At 43.7% G+C, this 25,000-nt stretch overlaps 2 protein-coding genes across 12 annotated transcripts in view; one reads left to right on the top strand and one right to left on the bottom strand.

Moving 5' to 3' along the window:
- atxn1a (ataxin 1a) overlaps positions 1-21,687 on the top strand; it is a 64,299-nt gene extending 42,612 nt beyond the window's left edge. For 8 of the 11 annotated variants that reach the window (XM_081702448.1, XM_081702488.1, XM_081702458.1 and 5 more), the window contains 3 exons: positions 9,628-11,750; positions 12,610-13,165; positions 19,695-21,687. In XM_081702448.1, the coding sequence (XP_081558574.1) occupies positions 9,948-11,750; positions 12,610-13,165; positions 19,695-19,768 (2,433 nt within the window). In that variant the 5' untranslated portion in view covers positions 9,628-9,947 and the 3' untranslated portion in view covers positions 19,769-21,687. Of the gene's footprint in view, positions 1-5,291; positions 5,310-6,386; positions 6,517-9,627; positions 11,751-12,609; positions 13,166-19,694 lie in introns of those variants that run through there. The other 3 variants (XM_081702497.1, XM_027006311.3, XM_081702461.1) reach the window with 2 other exon arrangements.
- Positions 21,688-22,547: 860 nt separating this feature from the next.
- Positions 22,548-25,000, bottom strand: part of gmpr (guanosine monophosphate reductase) — a 5,734-nt gene continuing 3,281 nt past the window's right edge. The window contains exons 6-9 of the mRNA XM_027006398.2: positions 24,967-25,000; positions 24,451-24,493; positions 24,209-24,368; positions 22,548-23,617 (exon numbers count right to left, since the gene is read on the bottom strand). The exon at positions 24,967-25,000 is cut by the window's right edge and continues 73 nt beyond it. Of these exons, the coding sequence (XP_026862199.1) occupies positions 23,437-23,617; positions 24,209-24,368; positions 24,451-24,493; positions 24,967-25,000 (418 nt within the window). The 3' untranslated portion in view covers positions 22,548-23,436. The remainder of the gene's footprint in view (positions 23,618-24,208; positions 24,369-24,450; positions 24,494-24,966) is intronic.

Below are 25,000 nucleotides of genomic sequence, written 5' to 3' on the forward strand. Positions count from 1 at the left end.
TCAACCAAAGACCCAGTTAGCAATATGTGACTTTCAGTGTGGTCAAGAGCAAACCAGACCTCTCTCACTGTGTTTACTCTCTCTCTCTCTCTCTCTCTCTATATATATATATATAGAGAGAGAGAGAGAGAGAGAAAGAGAGAGAGAGAGAGAGAGAGAGAGAGAGAGAGAGAGGACTGGCTGCTGGGACTGTGTAGGCTGAGAAGGAGGGTGGCTCTGCTGCTCTCAGTGCTCACAACACGTTATCTAAATGTTTGACTTGCCATGAATGAGTGATCACAGACCTGTAAAAGAAGTGCTTCCCAGGATGCCAGGTAATCCCCATTCTTGGATTATCAGGCATGGTGCCTAGTGAAGATGCAACATCCCTCTTTAGTTTGTCTACACAGTGAACATTCATCCTGCCCACTATGGCACTGGAGCAAAAGAGATTTTCCTGTTTGGGGACAACTGAATTGTGCTAGAAATATCTGCGTCATTTGGTGAAAGAGCAGAGAAAGAACTCTCCTGTCTTGTACAGATTTTATCTGATTGTGTATTGTGTAAGTACAATGTGATTTAGTCAGCGGTGTGCTTCAGCACAGGCCCGTGCTCCAACCATTGCTTCACCCACTGTTCCACCCACTGCTTTGTCTAGCCTGATATGGCGCAGCTGAACCAGAATGGTGGGAGATGAGGCCTCGTGGAGCATCATAGTGTGCCCATCTGCCCACACACAAAGCAGAGAGGAGCAGCCCCACAGCATGCAGAGGAACAGGTCAGGGCGGAACGCTCTGCCATGCAGGAGCTCGTCCCCGTGCAGTTGTGCTGGGGTGCATGTACTCCACACACTGCTGTCACAGCGATTCCTGAATTTGGGTCAAATGATTGGGCTTTTCTGCCCCTGCTGGCAAGGATGATGTGGGGTCAGCCTCTTTAGGGTGGACTGGAGGGAAGACAGAAGGGAGGGACAGAGTGGGCATGAGGATCTCTGATTAGAGGGCCAGGAGGAATGAGAATTTTTTCATGTTGCTCTATACTGTTTCCCTTCCAGGCAAAACAAAGACAAAGACAAACCAAACACCCTGAAAGTAACTGCAGGTTAAAGAAGCATATAGATCATATTGTTGTACAGCCAGCCAAATGTGTGACTGAACTTTTCTGTTAAGTAATAAATAAAATATGCTGCTTTTTGCGTGGGAATAAAGGGAACACTATGACACTAATGAGTTTATTTATGGGGTTTAGTTATGGTATTTGTTTACATGGTGTGCTATGTAGAACCAAGTCTCTGTGCGTGTGTGTGTGTAGTGCTGTGAATTGTGTGTATGCATACTGCTGTGTATTGTGAGAATGTATGTACTACAATAGAGAAGCTTGGCAGAGCTTTTCCTGAGTAATACACACAAATCCCAGTGCACGTTTGCCCTGATGGTAGAGGATTCAGCCATGCTCGGGTGACCAGAGTAGCAGGGCAGTCATGATTCACATGGAGTTAATGCTAAGGCCAGATAAGTGTGAGTTAGGCTTGGGAGCCAGACGTAGGCCTCGCTGTGTGGGGTGAATTGTGTGCAGTATGGTAGTGTGAGGTGAACAATGTCCAGCATGGCTGTGTTGCATGAGAGGCATCCAGCACGGCTGTGTTGGGCCCCTACAGGTAGGAGGGTCTTTCCACCTGAGAAATAAGTCACTGCTGCCCACAGCTCCCCATGAAGGAGGAGATCCACAGCAGATCCACATCAGAGGTGACCTCTGCAGCCAAGCCCTGACGAATGCACTGGAGTGGTACAGAGATGCTTAGACTTCACCCAAGTACTAGCAGAGGATGTTTAATCTAGCTGCTCAGTACTAGACCACTGGATCTCACCAATCTGGTTGTGTGAAGTTATTAACTATAAATACACAAGACTGCTTAAAAAGAAAACTCCTTGTTTATTCCTGTTGTGATGGAGTTATAGATCTAGGGTTCTTGAAGTTACAGTAAGATCACCATGAACTTAAAAAAGTAAACCCAGCATCAGGTATGCACAGGCTAAATGCACAAATTGAGTTTTGGCTTATTATTGTGTGTGTGTGTGGGGGGGGGGGGGGGGGGGGCTTGGTCTGTGGTTAGTCCCATGCAATAAAACCTCTGGCCACCTAGCAGCTGCATCATCAGCTGTTGGGCTCCTGTTTGCACCATGCCAGTCCACCTGCCCACCTTGTTAATTAGCCATAGTTTATGTTTTTAGGTCCAGATGTATTATGAAGCAGACAAGGAGAAATTGTCGTGACATGACTAGCAGTATTGGTATATAAAAGATGCACATCATGATGAGAGAGACAGAGAGAGAGAGGTTTGCTCTGTACCTTAGCGCATGCATTCTGCACTGAGGTTACCCATAGGTACAAAATATCAGTTTTCATCTACATTTAATCTACATTGCATGACTAATATGGGCATAACTGCACTTTTATACATTACGTAAAGAGAGAGATTCTCAGCTTTTCATCTGTCTCCTTGGTGACTTGTTATTGCAGTTGTTTGCATGCTTAGCAACAAGATGAACACAGCAAGAGAAAAAGAATGTGAGAGACAGAAATTGAAAGACCGTTATAGAGAAAGCATGCGTAAGAAAGAGAACATGAGAGAAAGTGAGAGAGAATGAGAGAGAGAGAGAGAGAGAGAGAGAGAGAGAGAAACTGAAAGGGAAAAATGAAGAAGTCTGTTTCCCCTGCAACAGGTGTCTATAGGCCCATTGCGAGTGCAGACTAGTGACCCCCAGAGGGGTCAATCTGCATGTATAGTGACCGGGGAGGACAGCAGGGCCACAGTGACCTACACTTAGGTGGCTGTGAGTCACACGTACTTCAGAGGCTTCGGAAGGTTTTGTTTTGAGCACCGTGTTTCCACTATGGAATCAGAAATCACAGCTACAGTGAGAAAATGACAGCTCTGACTCCCCACTAGAGTTTTCAACTGTGTGTGAAATGAATTGTCTGGTGCCAGAGGGAGAAGGAGAACAAAGAACTGACAGGGATAGAGATAGAGTGAGGGTGTGGGAGAGAGACGGAGAGGGAGAAAGAGACACAGACCAAGGGAAAGTGTGAAATAGAGAGAGGGAGTGGGAGAGGGATATAAAGAAAGTGATGGAAAGAAAGCTACACTATGGGCTGAAATGTTCTGAAGTGTCTCTCGTTTGGTGTGTGTGTGTGTGTGTGTGTGTGTGTGTGTGTGTGTGTGTGTGTGTAAGATCTCAGAGATCTCAGAGCTTTCTAAGGGAGAGATATGAAGCATCTCAGAGAGCTTGTCTGTCCATAGCTTAGAGACATGAGCAAAACATTTTAGATCAGTATTAGGGTTGAAAGGTGTCACTATAATGCAAGTTACACTTTTTAACACTCCCCCTCCCTCTGGGGAATTATTTAAAGGATAATTTTGGTTATTAGGCTATGTGTGGTCAAGAGAGGAAGAGGGGGAAAGTCTGTGATTTCTCTCTCTCTCTCCTCTCCCCACACTTTTCAGGACAACAACCAACTAAACAAATCATCGCAAAGGTCCCTGAAAAAAGAGAGCATGGTCAATTGGTTGCCATGGCAACAGACAGGCCTCCTCTAGCCACTTGGTTTAGTGAGTTTGCAGTAGTCATGTAAACGATGTGAACTCCATTTATAGAGGCAGCTCCACACTCTGCTTCTACGAGCATGCGCGCATGCACACACACCCGTGCTCTGCCTGACTTTCCATGGCAGAGCCCTAAGGAAGGCGGGGGGTTGGGGGGACATGGTGCATTTCATCAAACTTCTGCGAGGCTGCTGCCTCAGGACTGACACTAATGTAAGCCTTTGGCTTTTATTAGCTGTACAATAGTAGGCTGATGGCAGACTTACTGAGGGAGACCATGCCAGCTCTTTGGAGCTCTGGAGAACTAGTCTCAGGCCACAGTTTTTAATAACACCCTTTAATCTCCCTGCTGTTTTGTCCTGGCTACAGACACTGCTGAGATCAGTCTTATTGTAATGTGTGCTGCTTTCTATCTGCCGGTCTGCTTGTCTGTGTCTTCTCTCTGAGGAGATGGCGGTGCTGTGCCTGCTAACTTATCGTGACACACTACTCAGTGCAGTGGAGAACACATGTTTATTAAAAGTGCTCCGCTAACTAGGTCAATGAAACAAAACACAGCCTGTAGCTATGGAACTGAAGCAAGGTTGCCACCCCCGGTGGTGAACGCATGAAAGTGCAACTAGGATGTGATAACATTTCCTCTGTACATTTACGGAATTTAGCTGACCTCTGTAGTGTCTGAAGCTGCCACTGTGGGAAACTTTCTAATGTTTGATGTGGGTGGAGGTTTTCACTGCGGATCCAGAAACAGTGGCTGAGAGGTCTCAGGAGTCTGGGCGTAGGGTGTTTCCGTTAGGGATGAACCTTACCTTCCCTAAGTGCACTTTAGTCTATGCTAAAAATTGGGTTCAGATGCATAACAGTGTGTGAACCTACCTGGAAGTTTGCAGAAATGTTCAGCTGGCCTCAGCATTGACCTGCAGGGTTTTTTTTCACAATGTGAGTTCAGAACTATGTATGAAGCGAAAAATAACAAGACCCTGGAACATTTTCTCTCAGGGGTTTTCTGTGTTCCTGTGAGGGGGGGAGGTCTGTCTTTACCATTCTTGTAATCTCCATTGCTCTTTATCCTGCATGTCTATTGATCTCTCTCCTGCCTCCTCGCACAACTTTTCTTACTACACTCTCTCCCCCTCCCCTCCTCACCCTCAGTCTTCCATCTGTGTCCTCCCCTCCCTCTCCTGCCATCCCTCCTTCTTTCTCTCTACCTCGCTCTCCTTGTGAGTGTAGTCCGGGCACAGTGCCAGCTGGCATGAGTGTTTTCTGAATGAATACCTGATGAAGTTGATGGAGGGCAGTAAGGCGAGGCATGGGAGGAGCTGTGTGTGTGTGTGTGTGCACGCGCGTGCAAATGATGGACCAACAAGGCCCTTGCATAACATACGTGGAAGCACAGGCGGTGGATAGCGCGCCAGCTCAGAGGTGCCTTTGTGTGACCCTGGCTGAACACACCCTGGAACCCCCTCGCACCATTCTCAACTACAGCAGCCAGGGAGACACACTAAGACACAGAGAGAGAGAGAGAGAGAGAGAGAGAGAGAGAGAGAGAGAGAGAGAGAGAGAGAGAGAGAGAGAGAGAGAGAGAGAGAGAGAGAGAGAGAGAGAGAGAGAGAGAGAGAGAGAGAGCAGGCAGCCTAGGGCAGAAGAGTCGGTGAAAAGACTGTTTGCCTCTGTGGACACTTTACAGAAAGCTATAAAAGGAGCCACAGGCTCTCTGGATACTGAGGTAAGCCTTGACCCACTTCTCCCAGCCCGTGTTCCCCCATCCACGCTTACATGCACGGTGTGTGTGTGTGCACTCACTCACTCACTCACTCACTCACTCACTCACTCACTCACACTCTCTCTCTCTCTCTTTCCCCTGTTGCTCGCCGTGGTTAGCAGTCCTGAAAGGACTCTTACAGTACAGAGCCTGCATTCGTCCTCGGTGGAGAAGCTCCCCCTGCGCTCTAAGAGTAGCTGTCTTTTATTAACTAGCTGTGGGCCTTTCTCTTCCCGACGGGGAGCGAAAGTGCAAGTCATGCAGCCACTCTGAAACGCTCGTCTCTCACGAGTGCTCTCGTTCTATTGCGCGCTCTTCCTCTCCCAGTCGTCCTTCGCTCCTTGACTGCTGCTCCTGCTCCTCTCTTCCTGTGGTGGTGGATTTTGTGGGGAACTGGCACTTGCTCGGACTGACTGGAAACCCGGGGAGAGCCTTGATTGTGCTCTAAGTCTGGGCCCACCTCTTAAAGGGACAGCGGCTCGTTTTAACAGCAAGGGTGCAGCACTAACGGCTTGTTCAGTGGTAACTGTTTCTCGTTGCAATTATGTATCACGCTGTTTCGTGAATGGCTGTGCATGTTAAAACTCTTTAATAAGCTTATTATTTGTACTGACTGGTGCTCAGTACATTTAGATATCAGATCATCTGATACTATGCTTTGTAGAGTGTGTGCTCAGCAAGCTTCAGCTAAAAGATACCTCTCTCTCTCTCTCTCTCTCACACACACACACACACACACACACACACACTATGCTCTCCATTTATAGTACAGTAGCAATGGCTTTGTAGTCCTAAGGGTTTTACAAGTATGTGCATGCATAATATAAACCTCTTTACTGCTTATCTTTTGCTGTGTGTGTCTTTGTTTGTGTGTGTGTGTTTGTGTCTGTGTGCCCGTATATGTGCTGAGTAGTGTTGCCTGTAATGTAGGTCAGTAGAGGCTGCTCTCCTCCCTCCCTTTTGGCTCTGACACTGTGTGTGTGTGTGTGTGTGTGTGTGTGTGTGTGTGTGTGTGTGTGCAATCTCTTGCTGGGAGGCCAGACTGAGCAGGGTTTCGGCCCCCTTCCTCTTAATCCAGAGGGATAAAGCGGAGAGGCCATAACAGCAAAATTAGGAGCTTTCCCTGGGATACCACTGGAATGTAGCAACACACTGAGGAGTTTGGGATTCTGTGAGTGTACAAAATTCTAGTTATTGGCAGCAGCTTCATTAATCCTCACTTGCCTCTGGCAGTTCCAGACATTCATTAAAAAAAAATAGTGTGGGTGGTAGTCAGTTCACCAGAACATACTCTTTTTTCCCCTTCCATCTTCTGTTGTCCCTACACTCCAGGGCAGGTAAGCTCCAGGGAAATGTGTTTAGAGTTCTTCAGCCATGCTGGGGAACATGTATAGCTGTTTGATCAAGTCCTTTCAAAGACATCCTGTAAAGAGTCATCAGGACAGGGTTATTCAGCACATTAAATGCTGGTGCTACGCTGACCCAAAAGGGGCATATTTAACTGCATATCTTTAATTGCATGTCTTTCCATCACAGCTTGAAGCAATGTCTTATTCCAGGGGGCAGTTACAGAATGGTAATGTGAGAGGGAATATTCATTTCTCTGGTGTCTGTGAAACTACAGCTCATGCCACTGATGTTATAGTGTGTTTAGAAATCGTTTTGTTGTTCAGATCCTGGCAGAATGTTTTAAAAAGTAAAGGTCTTTCATGTTTAAATGTTTGCATCGAGTGCTCATGGGCTAAAAGATTCCACTCAAAATTCGCTGTGTCTTTTTATTTTTCACTTAACTGCCTTAAGATACATACTGGCACTGAGGCGGGGTGGGGAGCTCTAGACCCAGGGCTGTCCTCTACAGCAAGGCTTAGTTTTCCCTAAACTAACACCTCTGTTTTAACCCATCAAGTCATTAGCTAAATCTTACTCATGAGCTAATTTGACATATAGGAGCAGGGGAAACCCAAACTAATTGTCCAGTGTAGTGGGTCTGTAGGTCATATGATTATAGTGGTTAAGAACTACTGGTATATTCATGACACCTAACCAAAAAAATTTTTGGCTTTGTGCAAATACACATGTTATTCATATCATAGTAACTCTTGAATAGTGGTTCTTAATTGCAAGCTCTTGAAGAGCTATTGTGTATTACATAACTAACTCCAACTCAAATATTTAAATTTGCCATTGCAGTGGGTTACTGTGCCAATAAAAGAATTTTGTCATCTAGAAGGCCTGATTTTGTACCAGCATGATTATGGTAATTTATTCATCAGGGTGGTTGATTTCCTTTGTTGCGCTGTTGAATAAGCCAGAGGAGGCAATGATGTGGACACTGTGTAAAAGAAGATTGACTAGTTTACCCATAAAGCCTTGTGGATAGGGATCTTCTCACATTGCCCCTTACCTCCTGGGCAAAGTGGAGGGCCTGAATCCTTCCACTGGGCTTAAGGAGTCACATAAACACATAGACTGATAACAGGTAAACTTGGCATATTTATAGTTTTGTGCCAGTTTGGTAAATATGTACTTTTCCAGTAATATGAGTAGTAACATGTTTTCTAATATGCCTTGCTGTATGTCTTAGAAATTACTTGTCTGCCCTTACAGTTATGCAACCATCCTACATTTATATGTGTATTATTATTATTATTATTATTATTATTATTATTATTATTATTATATTTTTTAATAATGATTTGTGTCTTTGCATTTATAGAAGATGTTGGTTGATGGGTGGAAATTTATGTTAATCAAAATAGAATGAATCATAGCTTTTTCTTTAAATGTAAGTATATATTCTCTTGCACAAGAGAAATCAAGGGAATTATTCTGGACAATGTCCTGCAGTATATTTTCAGTGTTTCCACTATGCAAGTGAACCACACAGGCTTCATATGTCCACAGTTCTTAGCTTTGTTTTAGTTATAATTCATGTTCTTTCTAACTTGTTGAGTCTCTGGCTACTTCTAAGACTCCGATTGAAGATCTGAGCTAAAAACCCAGACTCTGTGCTCTATGTCACTGCTTTTGGAGCTTGGAGTAGTATATGTAGGTTTCACATGAGGAGGTTAGTGTAAGGCTATTAGAAAGTGAATTAGACACTGGGCTCCTGCTTAGCTGGAGGTCTCCAACATTAGGAAAGTTTGGTTCAGATGAGCAGTGTGAGTTGTGATGAAAGACACCCATGACTGTAGAGACTGAAGGGGCTGTGAAGTCGGTGATGAGTGAGGGTCATTGTCCCTGCCTGGCGAGGAGGGTTATGGGAGAGCATGCAGAAGATAAAAAGTGCAGTTAAATAGGCGTAAGCATAATGAGTGCATTCTCCCTCCAGCAGAGCTCAGAGGCTCTGATTGCACTGCGGCACCTCTTAAATCATCAAGGCCCTGTTTGAAATGCAAAACAGCTCTCCCTCAAATGCTGGACAGAGCAGACAGAGGCAGGCAGACGGGCGGACAGGTGGGAGCTAGCTCGGGGGGAGGGGGGGACTCTCAAAAGAGCAATAACTCAGAAATATCTCACAGGCTGATGTTGTGGGTGATGTGCCTGTTCTTCGATGTGCTGGGAGAACGCCAGAATGAGTAAGCTTTCCTGCCATCCAGTGCCCAGGCAGACCTGAGTAGTTGCCTCATGGAAATGAATGCATAATGTATGTTTCCCTGTGCATACATTAGTATTAGTAGTGGATATGAGTGAGTACTGTATATTTGTATGTGCATGCAACGTGTGTGTGTATGAGGGAGGGAGGGAGGGAGGGAGGGAGGGAGGGAGGGAGGGAGGGAGGGAGGGAGGGAGGGAGGGAGGGAGGGAGAGAGAGAGAGAGAGAGAGAGAGAGAGAGAGAGAGAGAGAGAGAGAGAGAGAGAGAGAGAGAGAGAGAGAGAGAGAGAGAGAGAGAGAGAGAGAGAGAGAGAGAGAGAGAGAGAGATTTTGAAACAGTGTTTTACAGGTTTTAAATCAGTCTTGAATGCAGAGTTGCCAGTTCATTATTAATGATGCTCCCACTCTGCCTGCCGGGGGCCTCCTCTCACACTTCACACACACAGTACATGCAAATTGTAGAGATGGCTCACTGCAGGCACACACACACAGAGACACAGATAGACAAACATTCCTACACACCTACTCTGCATTAATGTTCATACAAATACAATGCTAGCCTTAAAACATATAGCACAGTTGCTACTGCTGTGGCATTCCCTTGCCTTAGTGTAGTGGTTGTTATTCAAAAGTGCCTTTTTTTGAAGAGTCTGACCCTGATGGTGTGTGGGTGTGTTTGTTCTGCAGGTTTCTGCTGCTGTCCTGGAGACTTGCTTTCAGAGGGAAATGATTCCGCATGAATCGCAGTCAGCGCTTTCTTACAGCAGGCATGTGTTCTGGTGCTTTCAACTGAGAACTGCGTCCCTCCAGCCTGGAGCCTAGGAGAGCGCCCTCCCACCAACGCTCTCCTCGCCTCTCCACCCAACCCCACCTCCTCCATCTGTGCGTCTGATCTACAGGTGGGCTCCCTTCAAGACACACACTGAGAGAACGAGAGGGAGTCACCCAGAAGGGAGCAAAGTATCAAGGAGAGACAAACAAAAACAAGAGCCGTAGACAGAAACACCATGAAGTCCAACCAGGAGCGGAGCAACGAGTGCCTGCCCCCAAAGAAGCGTGAGATCCCAGCAAGCACACTGCCCTCGGAGGAGAGGCCTTTGGTGATGGCACCAGCCAGCGAGAGCCACCGTGGGGGAAACCTGGCATGGCTCGCCAGTGTGGCCAGTGGTCATGAGAGCAGTGGGCAGCGCCCCAACGCCCTGCCGGAGCCTGATGGCCCTCATTACAAGCCGCTGGTGGTGGAGTACTCACCGCCATGCTCCACGCAGCCTCCCCAAGGTCCTACCGTCGTGACCACCGTCCCCGCTGTGTACACATCACCCATCACGCAGCACAGTGGCACCATCCAGTACACGCCTCTGCCTCCCAGCCTACACTTCATCAGCCCCCCGTACGCTACGCCCTACACTGGCTACGTGTCTCCCCTCGCACCACCACCTCCCATCGCAGCCACCACCAGCTCCCAGCAGCGGCTCGCTGATGCCCATGCTGGCTCTCCACCTTCCAAACCTGAGCAGCACCACCAGCTGGGTCGCCTGCCTGTGCCACATTCCTCGGGCAGCACCCCTCCACCTCACTCCACCCAGTATGTCCAAATCTCTGGCTCCCCTCGCACAGCCCCCTCACCCCAGAGCCACCTCCCTCTGCACCTGCACCCTCCCCAGCACACGCTTACCATGGGCGGGCCCTCTCAGGTCCTGGTTCAGTATGCTGATGCACCCTTGCCCAAGAAGGAGGATACCCAGCCACGTGAGGTGCTAAATGGGGAATTGGAGACAGTCCGGCGTTTCAGCCTATCCCCAGAGTCTGCCGCTGGGAAGCAGGGCAGTGGCTCAGCCAAAGGGGCCCTGCCCAGCCAGCACCACCACACCCACCATCAGCAGAGCCCACACCACTATGAGACCCGGCACATGGTGCTGCCAGCTGAGTATGCGCCGGACAGCTCTGCATTGCGGACCTCACTCGTACTAGTGCCCAACAGTCAGAACTCCAGCAGTACCGACCCTGGGGGCACCTTGGGCAAGCTGCCCCCCTCCACACCCCATGCGGAAAAGGGAGGCATCTGTGCAGGGAGGCCCATCTCCCGCACTCCCTCCAGCTCCACCAGCACCTCCCTTCCCTTCCCACCTCCCCCTTTACCTCCCCCTTCAGATGGTCTGAAGGCAGCGATCACCACGCTCTCGCCTCATACAGTAATCCAGACTACACACAATGCCACTGAGTCATTGTCCCTGGGCCTCACATCTGCCAACTTCTACCCTGCTCATCAGCCTATCATTGGTTATATTGCAGGCACAGGGCAGCAGCAGCCACTCAGTTACCACACCAGCCTCCCGCCACACCTGGTCATCCCTGGGACTCAGCCCGTGATCATCCCCGTAAGCGGAGCTGAGGCCACTGGCACGTCCGCAGGGCAGGGCTTTCCTGCGCCACTGCCACACGCATTTGTCACCTCTGCGGCCCCAAAGGGAGAGCCCTTCGAGCCTCCAGCCCCTTACCCACACCCAGCCGGTGCTGTAGTCCAGGCCCAGCTGCACCTGCCCATGGTGCCAGCCCCCGCCAGCCTGCTTGCCACACCACCTCCTCCCTCCGCTCCGTCATTACCACCCTACTTCACCAAGGGCTCCATCATTCAGCTGGCGGATGGAGAGCTGAAGAGGGTAGAGGACCTGAAGACAGAAGACTTCATCCAGAGTGCAGAGATCAGCACTGAGCTGAAAATCGACTCCAGTACAGTGGAGCGCATCGACAGCAGCCATACGCCTAATTTTGCCATTATCCAGTTTGCAGTGGGAGAGAATCGCTCCCAGGTACTCAGCCCAGTGCTTTACAAACATCAATGGCTCTGTCACTCTTTACCAGGCCCATACAAAAAAATGTGATAATAAGGGTATTTGTAGTAACTGTAAAATTTGAAATTATTGCATAGAAATCTAATATATTTTATGTCTGTAAGAAGTCTATAAGATTACATACCATTTAAATTACTAATATTTATTACTTATTGTAAGAATCCACTGCACCTACATCCCCTCAATCAAAAACTTACTTGGAAACTGTTTCTATAAGAGTAACAAAGTAGAACTAATAATGTTTTATGATGCGTCTATAATAAATTGTTGTCACTGAAAATCTGTTCATATTATAAACAATATTTTTTGGATAATTTTTTTTTTTTACATGCACAGTTTGGTCAGATGTATGGTGCTTATTCCAGTTATCGTGCGTTGGAAGTGTGAACGTTTTTGCTGCTAGTTACACATTGTCTTATATTTACACCAAAGTAATGAGGTGTCCTGCATGTCTTCTATATTAGTGCTCAGCTGTTGCTACAGTCGTTCTTCTGCCTGTTTCCATATGGTATGCTTGTTTGGTGCTGCTTGTATGGTATCCAAAGGCAGAATTGAGTCATCCCTTAGTTTAGCTCCCTTCTGTTCAACAGTGAGGGGGCTGTGTGAAAAATCTGTTTCATTTGTCTGTGAATTGAGATTGGGCCACCCACTCAATCCAAAAGTCTGTCACACTCAGCACTGACACTCATGGATAAACACAATGTCTCTATCAAAGCAATTCATCACCACATATTGTGTTGTGAAAATGACATTTGTGTTTTCTGGTTTCTCTCTCTCTTTCTCTCTCTCTCTCTCTCTCTCTCTCTCTGTTTCCCAGGTAAGTGTGGAGGTGTTGGTGGAGTACCCTTTCTTTGTTTTTGGTCAGGGCTGGTCATCCTGCTGTCCTGACCGGACCACTCAGCTGCTGGAACTGCCATGCGCCAAGCTGTCAGTGGGTGATGTCTGCATCTCCCTTACCCTCAAGAACCTGAGAAACGGCTCTCTGAAGAAGAGTCAGACACAGCTCCCAGAAGCGCCCGGCCTTGGACCACCCCTCAAACCACCCAGAACGCCCTCGACCACTACAAGGGGCGCAGGGGCACGCCATCTGGAGCAGGAGAATGGACTAGGGCGATGTGGTGGGCAGAGAGGAACGGGTAGTCAAGGCAACACAGAGAATGGAGAACTGAGGTTTGGGGAGAGGGGCACCTATAAAGGTACACCTTCCTCAGAGGCAGAGTGCATCAGCAAACCCCCCTGCCGTAAGCGGAGGTGGTCAGCCCCCGAGGGCCGCAAGGTGGAGAAGCTGGAGGAAGAGCCCCCCTCGACTCTTCCCAAGCCTTCTTTCATCCCTCAGGAGGTTAAAATCAGCATTGAAGGCAGATCGAATATTGGCAAGTGAAAGCCCATTGGACTGTTAGATTGCAGTTTTGAATTGAATGTGGGGGAAAAAATATTATCCTCAAATTGTTCTTCTTTCTTTATTATAATTTTTTTTTTTTTATAATTTCAATTTTTAATTCTCAATTTTTTTTTCTATCTGGATTACTGTACCATATGTTAAATTAACACGGTATATACGTATCACCTTATGTGTAGTAATAACATTTTAATAGGTGCATTGAATATATACAGATAGTTGGTGCAGTTTATTTTGGTTGGGCAAATCTGGGGCAGGTATAATGCAAGGTGAAGTTGTTTAAGAATGGGTTATGTAGGACAGCTGAGCACTGCATGATGCCCTCCAGGGTACAAAAGAGCTTGCAACATTTTCAGTCCTACATCTGTCCTCTGTTTTTGTCCTGTTAAAGCATGAGGAGGTGACTCAGAGGACACCTGCTGAAGTAGCACTACATGGCATGCCTTCATGCACACGGTGCACTAGTAGCATCCATGCTTGAGCATGAGGAGGGAAGGAGGCTGGCGTGGATGACATTGCTCAGGGAGGCAGGACGGAAACCACTCCTTCACTAGCTGTGGGAGTTCACATGATGTCAGCCATCCTGCTCAAGCAGTCTCATCGGAAATTTAGACTAAGACGGGAGACAATCCAAAGCCCATCACAAAGAGCTCTGAGGGACATCACAAGTGTGGTGGGTTTAGCGTAGCAGGTCTTAGCTCTCCCAGAGAGGAAAAGAGGGGCACCTGAATGCTATGGTACAAGCAGGGTGATGTCATCCAAATAAGACAGGGAGGTCGGGAAATGTCATCAAGCAGTGCCAGTTGCTCCTTACAATGAGGGATCTATACTCACAAACTCAAATGGCTGAGCTTGCTTTTATATATTCAACTGTCAGACCGTTTTATTTGGATTTTTATGTAGTTTTGCTTGTAGTTATTTTCTGTTAAACTCTCCTATCTTATCTGATGGGTACATTTTGTTTGTGATGAATGTGCTAACCTTGCAATCAGGGGTCACTTTCAGTCAAGTAGACACAGAATGGATTCTTGTCTATGTATATGTGTGAGGATGTATCTCAGTGCATACAGTCACAAATGATTGACTTCAGATATATATAGAGAAATGACGAGAGGGCTTCTTGTTTGGTGCAACCGTACCTTTGTTTTATTTTAATGGAAGGAAGCTGACTGTGGGAAAGTAGGAGAATGTTGCCCCAGGGGCAGATGGTTGAAGCACTAAACACACTTGTCACAACAATAGCTATCTATTATTATTATTATTATTATTATTATTATTATTATTTTCCATTGATCTTACAACATGAACCCAGTACTGTACAGTATGTTGTATTAGCATAATGGTGGAGTTTAGAGCTCTGTGGAAAAGTAGGGGCTTGCAGGGTTTCTTTGATCTGTGCAAAGAACTGAATGTGATGGTGGTGAGGGGTGAGAGCAGGGGACAGAGCCGGAGAGGTGGCGTTTGTCGCCAAGGCAACAGCTCTCAGAGAAGCACTGTTCTGCTCTGGTCTGGTCCACAAGCCACAAGGCAAAGGCTTAAGCCATGACAGGCATCCAGACCCATTAAGCATAGCATGGACATGGACCATGAATCAGCTGACATTTTTGTCATTTACCTGAGAGGTGTGAGTGTCAGGGTAGGCAGGAACTGGGTTTCAGAAGTGAAGGGACAGTCCAAACATGCCATGAGGAGAGAGAACGCTTATGTGAGAAAATCTGGACACAGAAATCTTATTGGTGTTTAAGGGTGTCCTATACCTATGTTTTTTTGGTAATGTATATGTGTGTATGTGCATGCATCCAAGCCTATTTGTATGCATAAGTACACGCACATGCACACATATACACATGCATGCACTCACACACACACAGTGACACATTTATTTTTAAGTCATATTGGTGTGTTTTGTCTTATTTGTACATTAACAAGTGTAGAAATGCATATACTGTATCTATATCATTGTATGAGAGCCTAAGTCTAGAGACGCCTTAGTACATATAGTACTCTCAATGGTCTGGAGTTTGTGTGTGTGTGTGTGTGTGTGTGTGTGTGTGTGTGTGTGTGTGTGTGTGTGTGTGTGCGCACGCACATATTGTGTGTGTGTGAGTATATTTGTATGCGTGTGTGTATATGTATGTATAATACCTAATAGAGAGAGATATTTGTCCAGTGTTTCTGTTTAAAGTTCTACTTAAGAGAATCTTGCAGTTTGCACATCTGGAGAGGTAGTAACATGACTTATTCTTTTATTTTCAGCGAGCACTCAGAGGAGAGGGCTGAAAACCCAATTTACTGAAATGTAGCAGTTGCTTGACAAGTTTGCTTGGCTTGCAGGTCTCATGTGGCTCCCTTGCTCCCTCTCTTACACCACCAACTCCCTCCTTTGCAGTCCGACACTTAAAAGGAGTGCCTAATGTGCACACTCTTTTACTCACAGACACATAAAATGGGTAGAGAGGGGCCACAGCCTAAAGCCTGCATACTTGTTGAGCTCTCTGGTTGATGGCTTTGTTCAGGTGTATTTGAATAGGCGATATGGAGAGGGTGAGCAATGGTGGTGAATGGATGCTTGCATGGATGGATAATTGGATAGATGAATGGATGGTTAGGTGGATGGATTGATAATTGATTGGATGTGTAGTTGGATAGACTGGTGGATGGTGATGGTGGGTGAATGCACCCAATATTCAATTTGAAAATGCTTTATTTTTTATAATAAAACAGGGTTTCTCAGATCAACAACACAACCGTGCATTTTTCTTTTTTTCCATTTGACCTTTCATTTTGCACCCGCTTTGTAGAGTGCAAGTTCATGTGGTGTGTGTGTGGGTCTGTGTGTATGTATGTGAAAAATGCAAATGTTTCTTTTTTGGAAGCTAAGGTATTTTGAGTCAGAAGACAGCTTGAAATAACCTGAACTGATTTTATGACATGTTAGGTTTGGGCCAAAATACAGACTTCAGTTTTAGTTAATTAGTTAGTTTTTGTTTGTTTTCACTCTCTTTCTCTATCTCTATATTTCACTGAATCATTAATGTACATACAATGAATGAGCTGCAACCATTACGCCATGTCTTTTCATTCTCTGTTCTGGCATTGCCTGTATTTAACCTAGATTCCAATGCCTCTTAGTGTGGTATGTGTGTGCTGTTTTGGACCTTAGTTGAACAGCTTCTCTTTCTGGTTGCATAGATATGTAAGTATACATTGAGAAGCATTCCAAATAATGACATATAGCAATAACCCTAGTCTCTGGTATTCAAACCAAAAAGAAAACCAATTATTTACTACAGATGCTCAGTTACTCAGTTGGTCTACTACTTATCCTAATAGTTTGGCTTTCTCCTCCTCTTAGGTTGTTGTAGTTTGCACAGCCAGCCCATAGTATATTCAGGGAGAAATGTAAACATATATGCAGAGCCAGTGTCTGTCCCTCTAACCCAGCTCAACCCTCTTTGGCTAGTGACCTCCAGACCCTGTTCAGGTACCCATAAAAAACCAGTACACCTCGCACCGCCAGATGGCCCCGCCTGTTTACCTGCCACAACCGCCAGCTACCTTTCATGTGCAACTGCCCTTCAGCACATTCTCTCTCTGTTTCTCTGTCTGTCTGTCTCTCCCTCTCTATCACTGTTTCTCTGTCTGTGTGTGTCGATGTCTCTCTCTCTGTCTCTATCTATCTGATTCTCTCTCATTTTCATTTAGGCATTTAGAACCACAGAACTAAATCAGTATTCATTTTTCCAATACCCTTGTTTGGATATAATGTGTGAATCTCTGTATCTCTGGTTGAAACACAGCACAGAGGAATAGGCCATTCAGACATGCATAGAAAAAAAAAACATGCATCCTTTGCTGATGTATACTATCTAATCACTCATCCAGTCACTCAGCACATCTTCATTGGCTAGGCAAGTTACCATCACCAGCAGAGGGGAAAGGAACATTTGTTCATGCATGTATGTGTAGTAATGGAAACTGTGTGTATGAGTGTGTGGTTGTGTTTGGACTGTAATGCAAGACAGTCCTTGCAAACCAGGAATGTACCACTTGTAAAAGGTACAGCTGGAAAAACCAATACTTATACACAAATATACAAATATTCATTTACTATCCATAGCTACCTACAATAGGCAGAGAGAGGAAAGTATATATATATATATATATATATATATATATATATATATATATATATATATATATATATATATATATATATATATATATATATATATATACACACACACACACACACACACACACACACACACACAAAAGAATATATGGAGTAAACATTCGGACATCATATTGTCATTCAACCAAACTGAAATCTAAAAGTATGCCATTTGTTCCTTTCTGTTTCATCTTTTTTCTGTTTGTTGGTTTCTTCTCATTCCTCAGTCTGCTACCTGTTCAGCCATAATTTGTTTCACTGATTTGATGTTTATGCCCAAATGAGCTCCATAGTACTGGAAACAGTTATGCAGTAACGTAATCACTGGCTCCTATTGACGGATTTTCAAACAGTGATAAACATCCTTAAACAAAATCACAAAGATTACCATTAGTCAGACAGGTAGACATCCCAAATGTTTCATCCAAATATCCATTGTTTTTCTATGAAGTTTTTCCTTAAAAGCTAAACAGATGCAATGTTTACTTGAGGTTTCATGCAGATTCATCTGTGCTATTCCTCAAATTATCCCAATCTAGTAACTTACCTAAACACATAAACACTTCAAAAACCTAATCCCATTTGAGAATGTCAACCAGTTGTATAAATATATCTGAGCCCGTATTAAAAAACCCTCCATTTTTATATAAATAAAATCTAAATGCAGAATATATGTAGCATTAGTTATTTATTGCCATGTTAAGCATCTGTAATTAATCAGAACTATTCATCTCTGTATTACATCTGATTCCAGCAAAGATATTTCATTATCACTTTTTAGAGATGATGCCCCTCAGTTATCACCATTAATGTTTGTACTTTTCCCCTCTTATTTCTCAGTATGCTTCATCATCTGGCTTTGCGATGGCTGTATAAGCTAATGACATCATTTACACAGTTTGCTTTGTTCCACATTAACAGTCTTTCCTCGGGCTTACTCAGGGATGAGGAGTGTGTCTGAATGAAGTGTGCTTGCACACAGATGTGTAACATGTAGTTACACATGTCTGTTGGTTGTACATAAATCCTCCTGTGTTAAACTGCTGTAGGCAGAAGCAGTCGGTTCATTGCCCCTGTGATTACATTATCCACACAAGCCTTTCCTTGTATAAGGCCTTCCTGGCTTTGTATGTCTCTCAGTGTGTACTTGTTCCCCATGTTTTGTCTCTGTCTTTACTGGCTGAATTAGAGACTTGAGTGTATGTCATGTGTGTCTGACTGTCTGCCTGGTGGTGTTGCTTCTCGTCGCCAGTGACATCATAAACCCTGATCCTCACCTGTTCGAGTGATCCAGACTGAGAAACACATCAAAAAACCTCATTAAAGTGGGGACCACTTTTGTAAAACTAACAGAAATAAAATGCACATTTTTGTCATTTCTAGAGTAGACTTTATAATACTGTTTCAGCACTTTCTGACCCAAGGAAGGCTTGGTCCGCACCAAGTGTTTTTGGGGTGTAATATTCATTCAGTAGGGAGGGAGACACAGGGTGAGAAAGAATTAGAATTCATACCTGGTGTGTAGTTTCTCTTCTGCTTGTCTGAGGCTGCCTTGCCCTCTGCTCGTTTCTGGGTCCAACGAGTTGAGCAGTAAAGGCTAAAAAGTCCACTTTAAGTTGCAATGGTCCTCTAGGAACCAGAAAACATTACTTTTGTTGCACACATGTGCTCTGACACAGATATTATTTTCTTATGTAGGTCATATTGGTTTTGTGTTTGAGTATACATGTCAAACACGTGTATTAGGACCTTTTTATTTTGCTTTGGTCTTCTGTATAGAAACTCTGAGCTTGTGACAGGGGACATGAGAACCATGTTTAGCGAATGTTTTATGAATTTGAGTGGCCCTGGAACAGTCCACTTGTTAAAGGGGCACCACTATTTCCTTGTTTTACTTATTTTGTTTTACTGGCACAAATGACAAGAAAAGAATGTTGGTGCAAAGATTAGCATTTTTGAAAATTCAAAACCATTTTGGAGGGGTCTTGAATAAAAATGTTATTTGCAAATCATGTTGACACCTTTATTTTTTTTTTAATTTGTTTGTTTATTCATTTGTTTGTTTGTTTTTTTAACTAAATTGAAATCAACCAGGAATCCTCTGTTCAACTTGACTGTTGTTTGACGTCTTGTCAATGTCCAAACCGCTGGATTAATAATCTCAGGCGAGAAAGTTCAATAAGACCACATTATGGTTTTTGTTTTACCCTAAACAGTGTGTGTGGGCTTCTTAATATGGGTAGATTGTTTATTATTGTCAGTTATTAATGTTATTGTTATTGTTCAGCTGTGTGGTTGCTGGATAGTAAACCTTGTGTTCTCCTTGCAGAGGGAGGCACACACATTGTTGCAGTGAGATGTGCAGTCTGTGTCACGCTTGATCCTCACAACCTGGTTAACTGACAAACACTCACTCAGAGAGAGGGGCCGTTCTGTGTTCTTCTTCCCCAGTACTGCCTCCTCAGCTCTCTTACCCAGCTGTCTTAGGTCTGGCCAGACCATGGAGAAAAAGAAATACATGACAAGAGACTTCTGAGACCCCCTTCTTTGGATGCAAAGGGTTACATGTTGATATCAGGTCCAACTTAACATCTTTGCCTTGGTTATTCACTGAGAACTGAACCCAAGGATTGATTAACGACCACTGGCTTGGACCCTTGGACCACATCCCACTTGTGTAAAAAGCTGTTCACACATCCAATTTCATCTTCATATATAGCAATCGACAACCTTACAGCTGGTGTATGTACTTATCTTTAAGAATTTGTTTTGCTATGCTATCAGTGGGGAAAAAAAACAAACAAACAAACTTTGAAACAAAAAAAATTACTATTTTGTACCACTATGTTGCCAATGAATGCTCAATGACATCTCTGTAAAATTGTATTTCACATAGCTAGCTACCAACCTAGTGTCACTGAAGCTTAAAGTCAGTAAAAAAACTTTACATATAATACAAAGTAAAATGATTAAACTGGATGATATACATTTTCCCAAGAATGAGAGGGCAGGCTTTTAGAGGCAATCCCAGTTTATGTGAACTGCTTTACAGCTGAGGCCAGACACACTTAAAATAGCTCCACCTAGTGACTCTCAAGTGAAATGGCACCATCTCCACATTGGGTGATTAGGTCAGAGACGGTGTTTTAGTTATTTCTACATGTGCACACTTTTCCTACCACTTCTGTTGCTTTTTGTTCTTTTGGTATCCCCTTTTATTTGAAGCTGTTGGTATGTGAATTAGAAATAGCAGAGAGTGACACAGAAAGCCACTGGTCATTCCATAGAAAGAGCAGTCTTTGCAACTGTATTAGTGTTAGGCACGCTGGATATGGGTGCTGCAGGTCTTGTCATAAAGAGATTTAATGTCTTCCATTGGAAGGGGAATGGATGCTGTTTTTAGTTTCTTTTTTTTCAGTTATAATTTGGGCAGAAGGCATTGAAGAACCACTTGAAAGGGCGCAGGCTACGGTCCGAAGGCAATGGTTGGATATAGGTCGCCATATTGTTTAGAGAGAATTAGATGTGATGATATAGCTTCAGAGCTTTGGAGTTACTGGTCTTATTGTATGAAGATACCATGTTGAATGAGACCCTCAAATGTAAAATCAGTGAATGTCATGTCCAATCCCAAGATTGTGTTTTCTGGGTGTGACACAGAGGATTCAGGCCAGTAGCAAGAAGCAGTCCAGGATGATGGAATAATGTATGTTTTGCACCTTACTTAGTACAAGAAGAAACCATATATAATTACATAAAGGCCTAAGTAGGAACTTGTGTTTTGAAAGGAGATTATTTTGTTTCATTTTTTTTTCCATATGCGTGCATACTCTGTAAATTGTGTAAAATATTGTACTTGCACTAGCTTTTTTAAAAATGGAAACTAATATAAAAATTCAAGAATTGAAATTCTATTTTCTAATTGTGGTGTGTCTATTTGTAGGATACACCCACGTCGGTTTTCTTGGATTTTATGGTCCCTTTCTTTGATGGTGCTTGCCGGTTTTCTAGCTAGAACTTATTTCATTATTCTGAATAACTAAACAATATTTGATTCAGGTTGTGAACAAATTTGTTTAAAAAAGAAATCGTCTGTATACCAGTACAAGTTTATTGTTTCAGTATACACGTACTAATAAAATTAGTGCCAATAGCGAAATGTGGATTTTTTGGAATTTGTGAAACATTGCTATGTTCATTATGGTTATTAAACATGGCTTCATTCATAATGTTAAGAAAAAGACAGTGTTCTTCCTTAGCTGTTGTCTAGTGACTCACTAAACACAAGCTTGTGAAATCAAATTAAAGAGTTAAAAACTTTGCATTGTATATTCAAACAGCTTTTTCCCATCTTACACATGCACACGCATCATCATCCTGCTGATCTGAGCTGGCGCACCAAGTACAATTATTGCACAACATGACCTAATCAAAGCCCTGGTTAGGCATTGCTGAATCTGATAGGGTCGTTTGTTGTACTTTGTCAACAGAGAGCTGTTGCTAAGAGACCACGTCCACCAATAGGTACCATGATAAACAGCTGTAGTGCTGAGGGAACCACACCACTCTTTTGGCAGTTACTGACAGTGGCAGTAATGGAGCAAGGGTGGATGTGGGGGAGGCTGTCTTGAGTATCAGCTGGCCCATTCATTTAAATAAGTGTCAGGGAAGGGCATAATCAGATCATATCAGACAGTGAAAACCACACCACTCTGTGGAGAACAGGCAGAACAAAATGAGCAGACTCGTTTGGCACCTCTAAACAGTAAACATTGCAATTTTGACTTTGGCATGTAAGTATAAATAGCAGCAATAGCTGTGTGGTGTAGTATAAATGATTGCATTATAATAGTGTTTTGATCTATACAGTTTATATTTATGGGCCACAATTATCAAATTTGGTAGCAAGTACAATGTCCATACAAAATTCAGCAACATAGTTCATAACCGAAGACAAATTCCCCAGACAAATCACTGCCAATTACTGTGGTTGGGAAGGAAGGTTTGCATGCACTTAAATGTTCAGAAAAGCAAATCCTGTAGTCTGGGATTAAATATGGCAGTAGCAGCTCAGCTGTGTGCTCAGATTGATCTTTGAATATGTATTAAATGTTTACATTTTTAGGCATAAAAACAGGAGTTCCAAAAAGATTTTGTAGAATGAAGTTGCTCTACTCATAAATTGTTAATTAATATACCTTCTTTATTTCATCATTTACAGTCACATTCACCAGTTCACCAACATACAAAGGCATATTTCCTGATTTAAACTGCAAAGACCTAAAGAAGGAACATATACAGGCACTACAATCTTTCTCTTTTGCTCTGTCCAGCCACACCCAGCGTATATTCATGGAGAAAGCAGGCCAACAGAAATAGTAGAGTATGTTGTGCACCAGTTTCCACTAAAATCAAGTCAATTGTACATGTAGTGTATGAAAGAAAAGGTTTCAAGTAGCGAGAACTTCCTTTGTTCTTTCTATGCCCTGTGCTGGCTCATATTTTTCCAACGGTAACATTGTTGCATAGTTTCAGCGAATGAATTCCCCAGCATAGCATCATTAATGCATTTCCCATAAGGACATATTTGAGGAGTCCCTATTCAATTCGCTCATACTTAGTCATTCACTGACATCACATAATCTATCCTGAAGAGTTTAAAGCCTTATACTAACAACAGGCGAATCATGCTTCAAATCAGCTGCTTTCTCAAGGAAATGTATAGCAGCAGAGCATATGGGTCCTGAGCAAGACAGAAGAAATCTGTGGCTTTGTCTGTGTGTGTGTCAGGGTGTGTCTGAAATCTCCCAGTGACAGGGAAAGCCCTGTACCCAAGGCACATGCACAAATCCTGGCTGATGCAGTGAGGTACGATAGGCTGTATGCATGTGTCTGATCTGCCTGCTTATTCTCCTTACAGGGTCAAGGCAACATGTTCCCCTATTCCATGGACACTCCTGCTGGTTGAAACCGGGGAATTTTGAGAGTGCGGGTAATTTTCCTTTTTCTGCAGGTGACTCTGATGGATAGTAATGTGTGATGTATGAGTAGCTCGTACGGTCTGCATGGGTCTAGTTGAACATTTGGCTGGATTGCTGTGTGACTCTGATGAAGGTGGTCCTGCGGCTGAGCTCCTTCAGCTTGGCCGCTCCCACGTATGTGCAGGTGGACCGCAGGCCACCCAGGATGTCTCTGATGGTGTTCTCCACATCACCCTTATAGGGCACCTGCACAGTCCTGCCCTCAGATGCCCTAGGGACAATTAAGATGCATGCCCATCAATATGTAATACCATAGCAAACATTTAGGCATACTAAGAAAATCATGTCTAAAGCTATTAATCAGTGCAGTAAATGTTGATTGTTTCAGATGGTAAATAATACCCTGCTTCTTCATTTGTCTTTGGCTACTTTTTTACTAAGTTGAAGAGATCTCATAAAGCGTCAGTTATACTGTTCTACCCATCTGTAATCTTAAATGTGATTTAATGTTTTTGAAGCATTTATAATGCTGAAAGTTTTTTGGCAAGCCTTGAGCAGAGGTTTGGGATCCAATCCGTAGTTACTAATAACTGGATGTACTTACATAGTAACCATACATAGTAACCCTAGTAAATTACAATTTCATGGATGGTACTGTGTTTTGAGCAGTAATTTCTAATCTTAAATTAAAATATATCAACAACAATAATAATATTTCCTGCAATCCAAGATGCCATATAATTGCTCTAAAGTCTCTTACTATGTCTTTTACTTATAATGACCTGAAGCTGTCCTTTGGCCATACATGTTAGCATTAGGCCAGGTGCTCTCAATGACAATGACTTGTCATACTGCTCCTCACCTGTACTCTGCCACACCACCTACATATTTCTTCATGGCTGTATCTGAGCTCATCCCATAGAACAGCTTGAACTTCTTCCCATCCTTTTCGATGATGTCACCAGTGCACTGGTCATGCCCTGCTAGCATGCCTCCAAGCATGACAAAATCTGCCCCTGCACCTACAGGTTGACCACACACAGGACAAGGTTCACATACCGATCAGCTTCACTAAGGAAACATTCACCTGAGAGCAGAACTTACCAAACGCCTTGGCAACATCCCCTGGACAGCTGCAGCCTCCATCCTAGAGAAGTGAATGCATATAGAAACACAGATCCTGGAGAAGTAGTAACTGATAGTGTGCGATGGCACTGTTAAGACAGTGTGCTAGATAAATAAAATTAATTATATTCATCATCATCATCATCATCATCATCATCATCATCATCATTATTATTATTATTATTATTATTATTATTATTATTATTATTATTATTATTATTATTTCCTTTAATATTCTGTTAAGTTGATAACTGTAATATAATCATATTTAAAGTCTAACCTTATATTTAGTTTACTATTAAAATTTTTGATGGAGACTCCATTGATTTTGAATTCCAAATCTGTTATTCTCCATCTTGTCTGTGGATAAAAAGCCTGGAAAACTGGATGCTGCCCTCTTATGGTAAAGTAAGTCAAGTGCACGTTCCTGCAACTCAACACCTTTCATTTATACGTTAAAGGAAAGAGTTTTACACAAGATTACACAAGACTCACGGAGATGATATGTCCTTTTAGTCCATGAGCAGAG

This window comes from Electrophorus electricus, chromosome 2, assembly GCF_041902795.1.
Source record: "Electrophorus electricus isolate QZ-2024a chromosome 2, ASM4190279v1, whole genome shotgun sequence".
NCBI lineage: Eukaryota > Metazoa > Chordata > Actinopteri > Gymnotiformes > Gymnotidae > Electrophorus > Electrophorus electricus.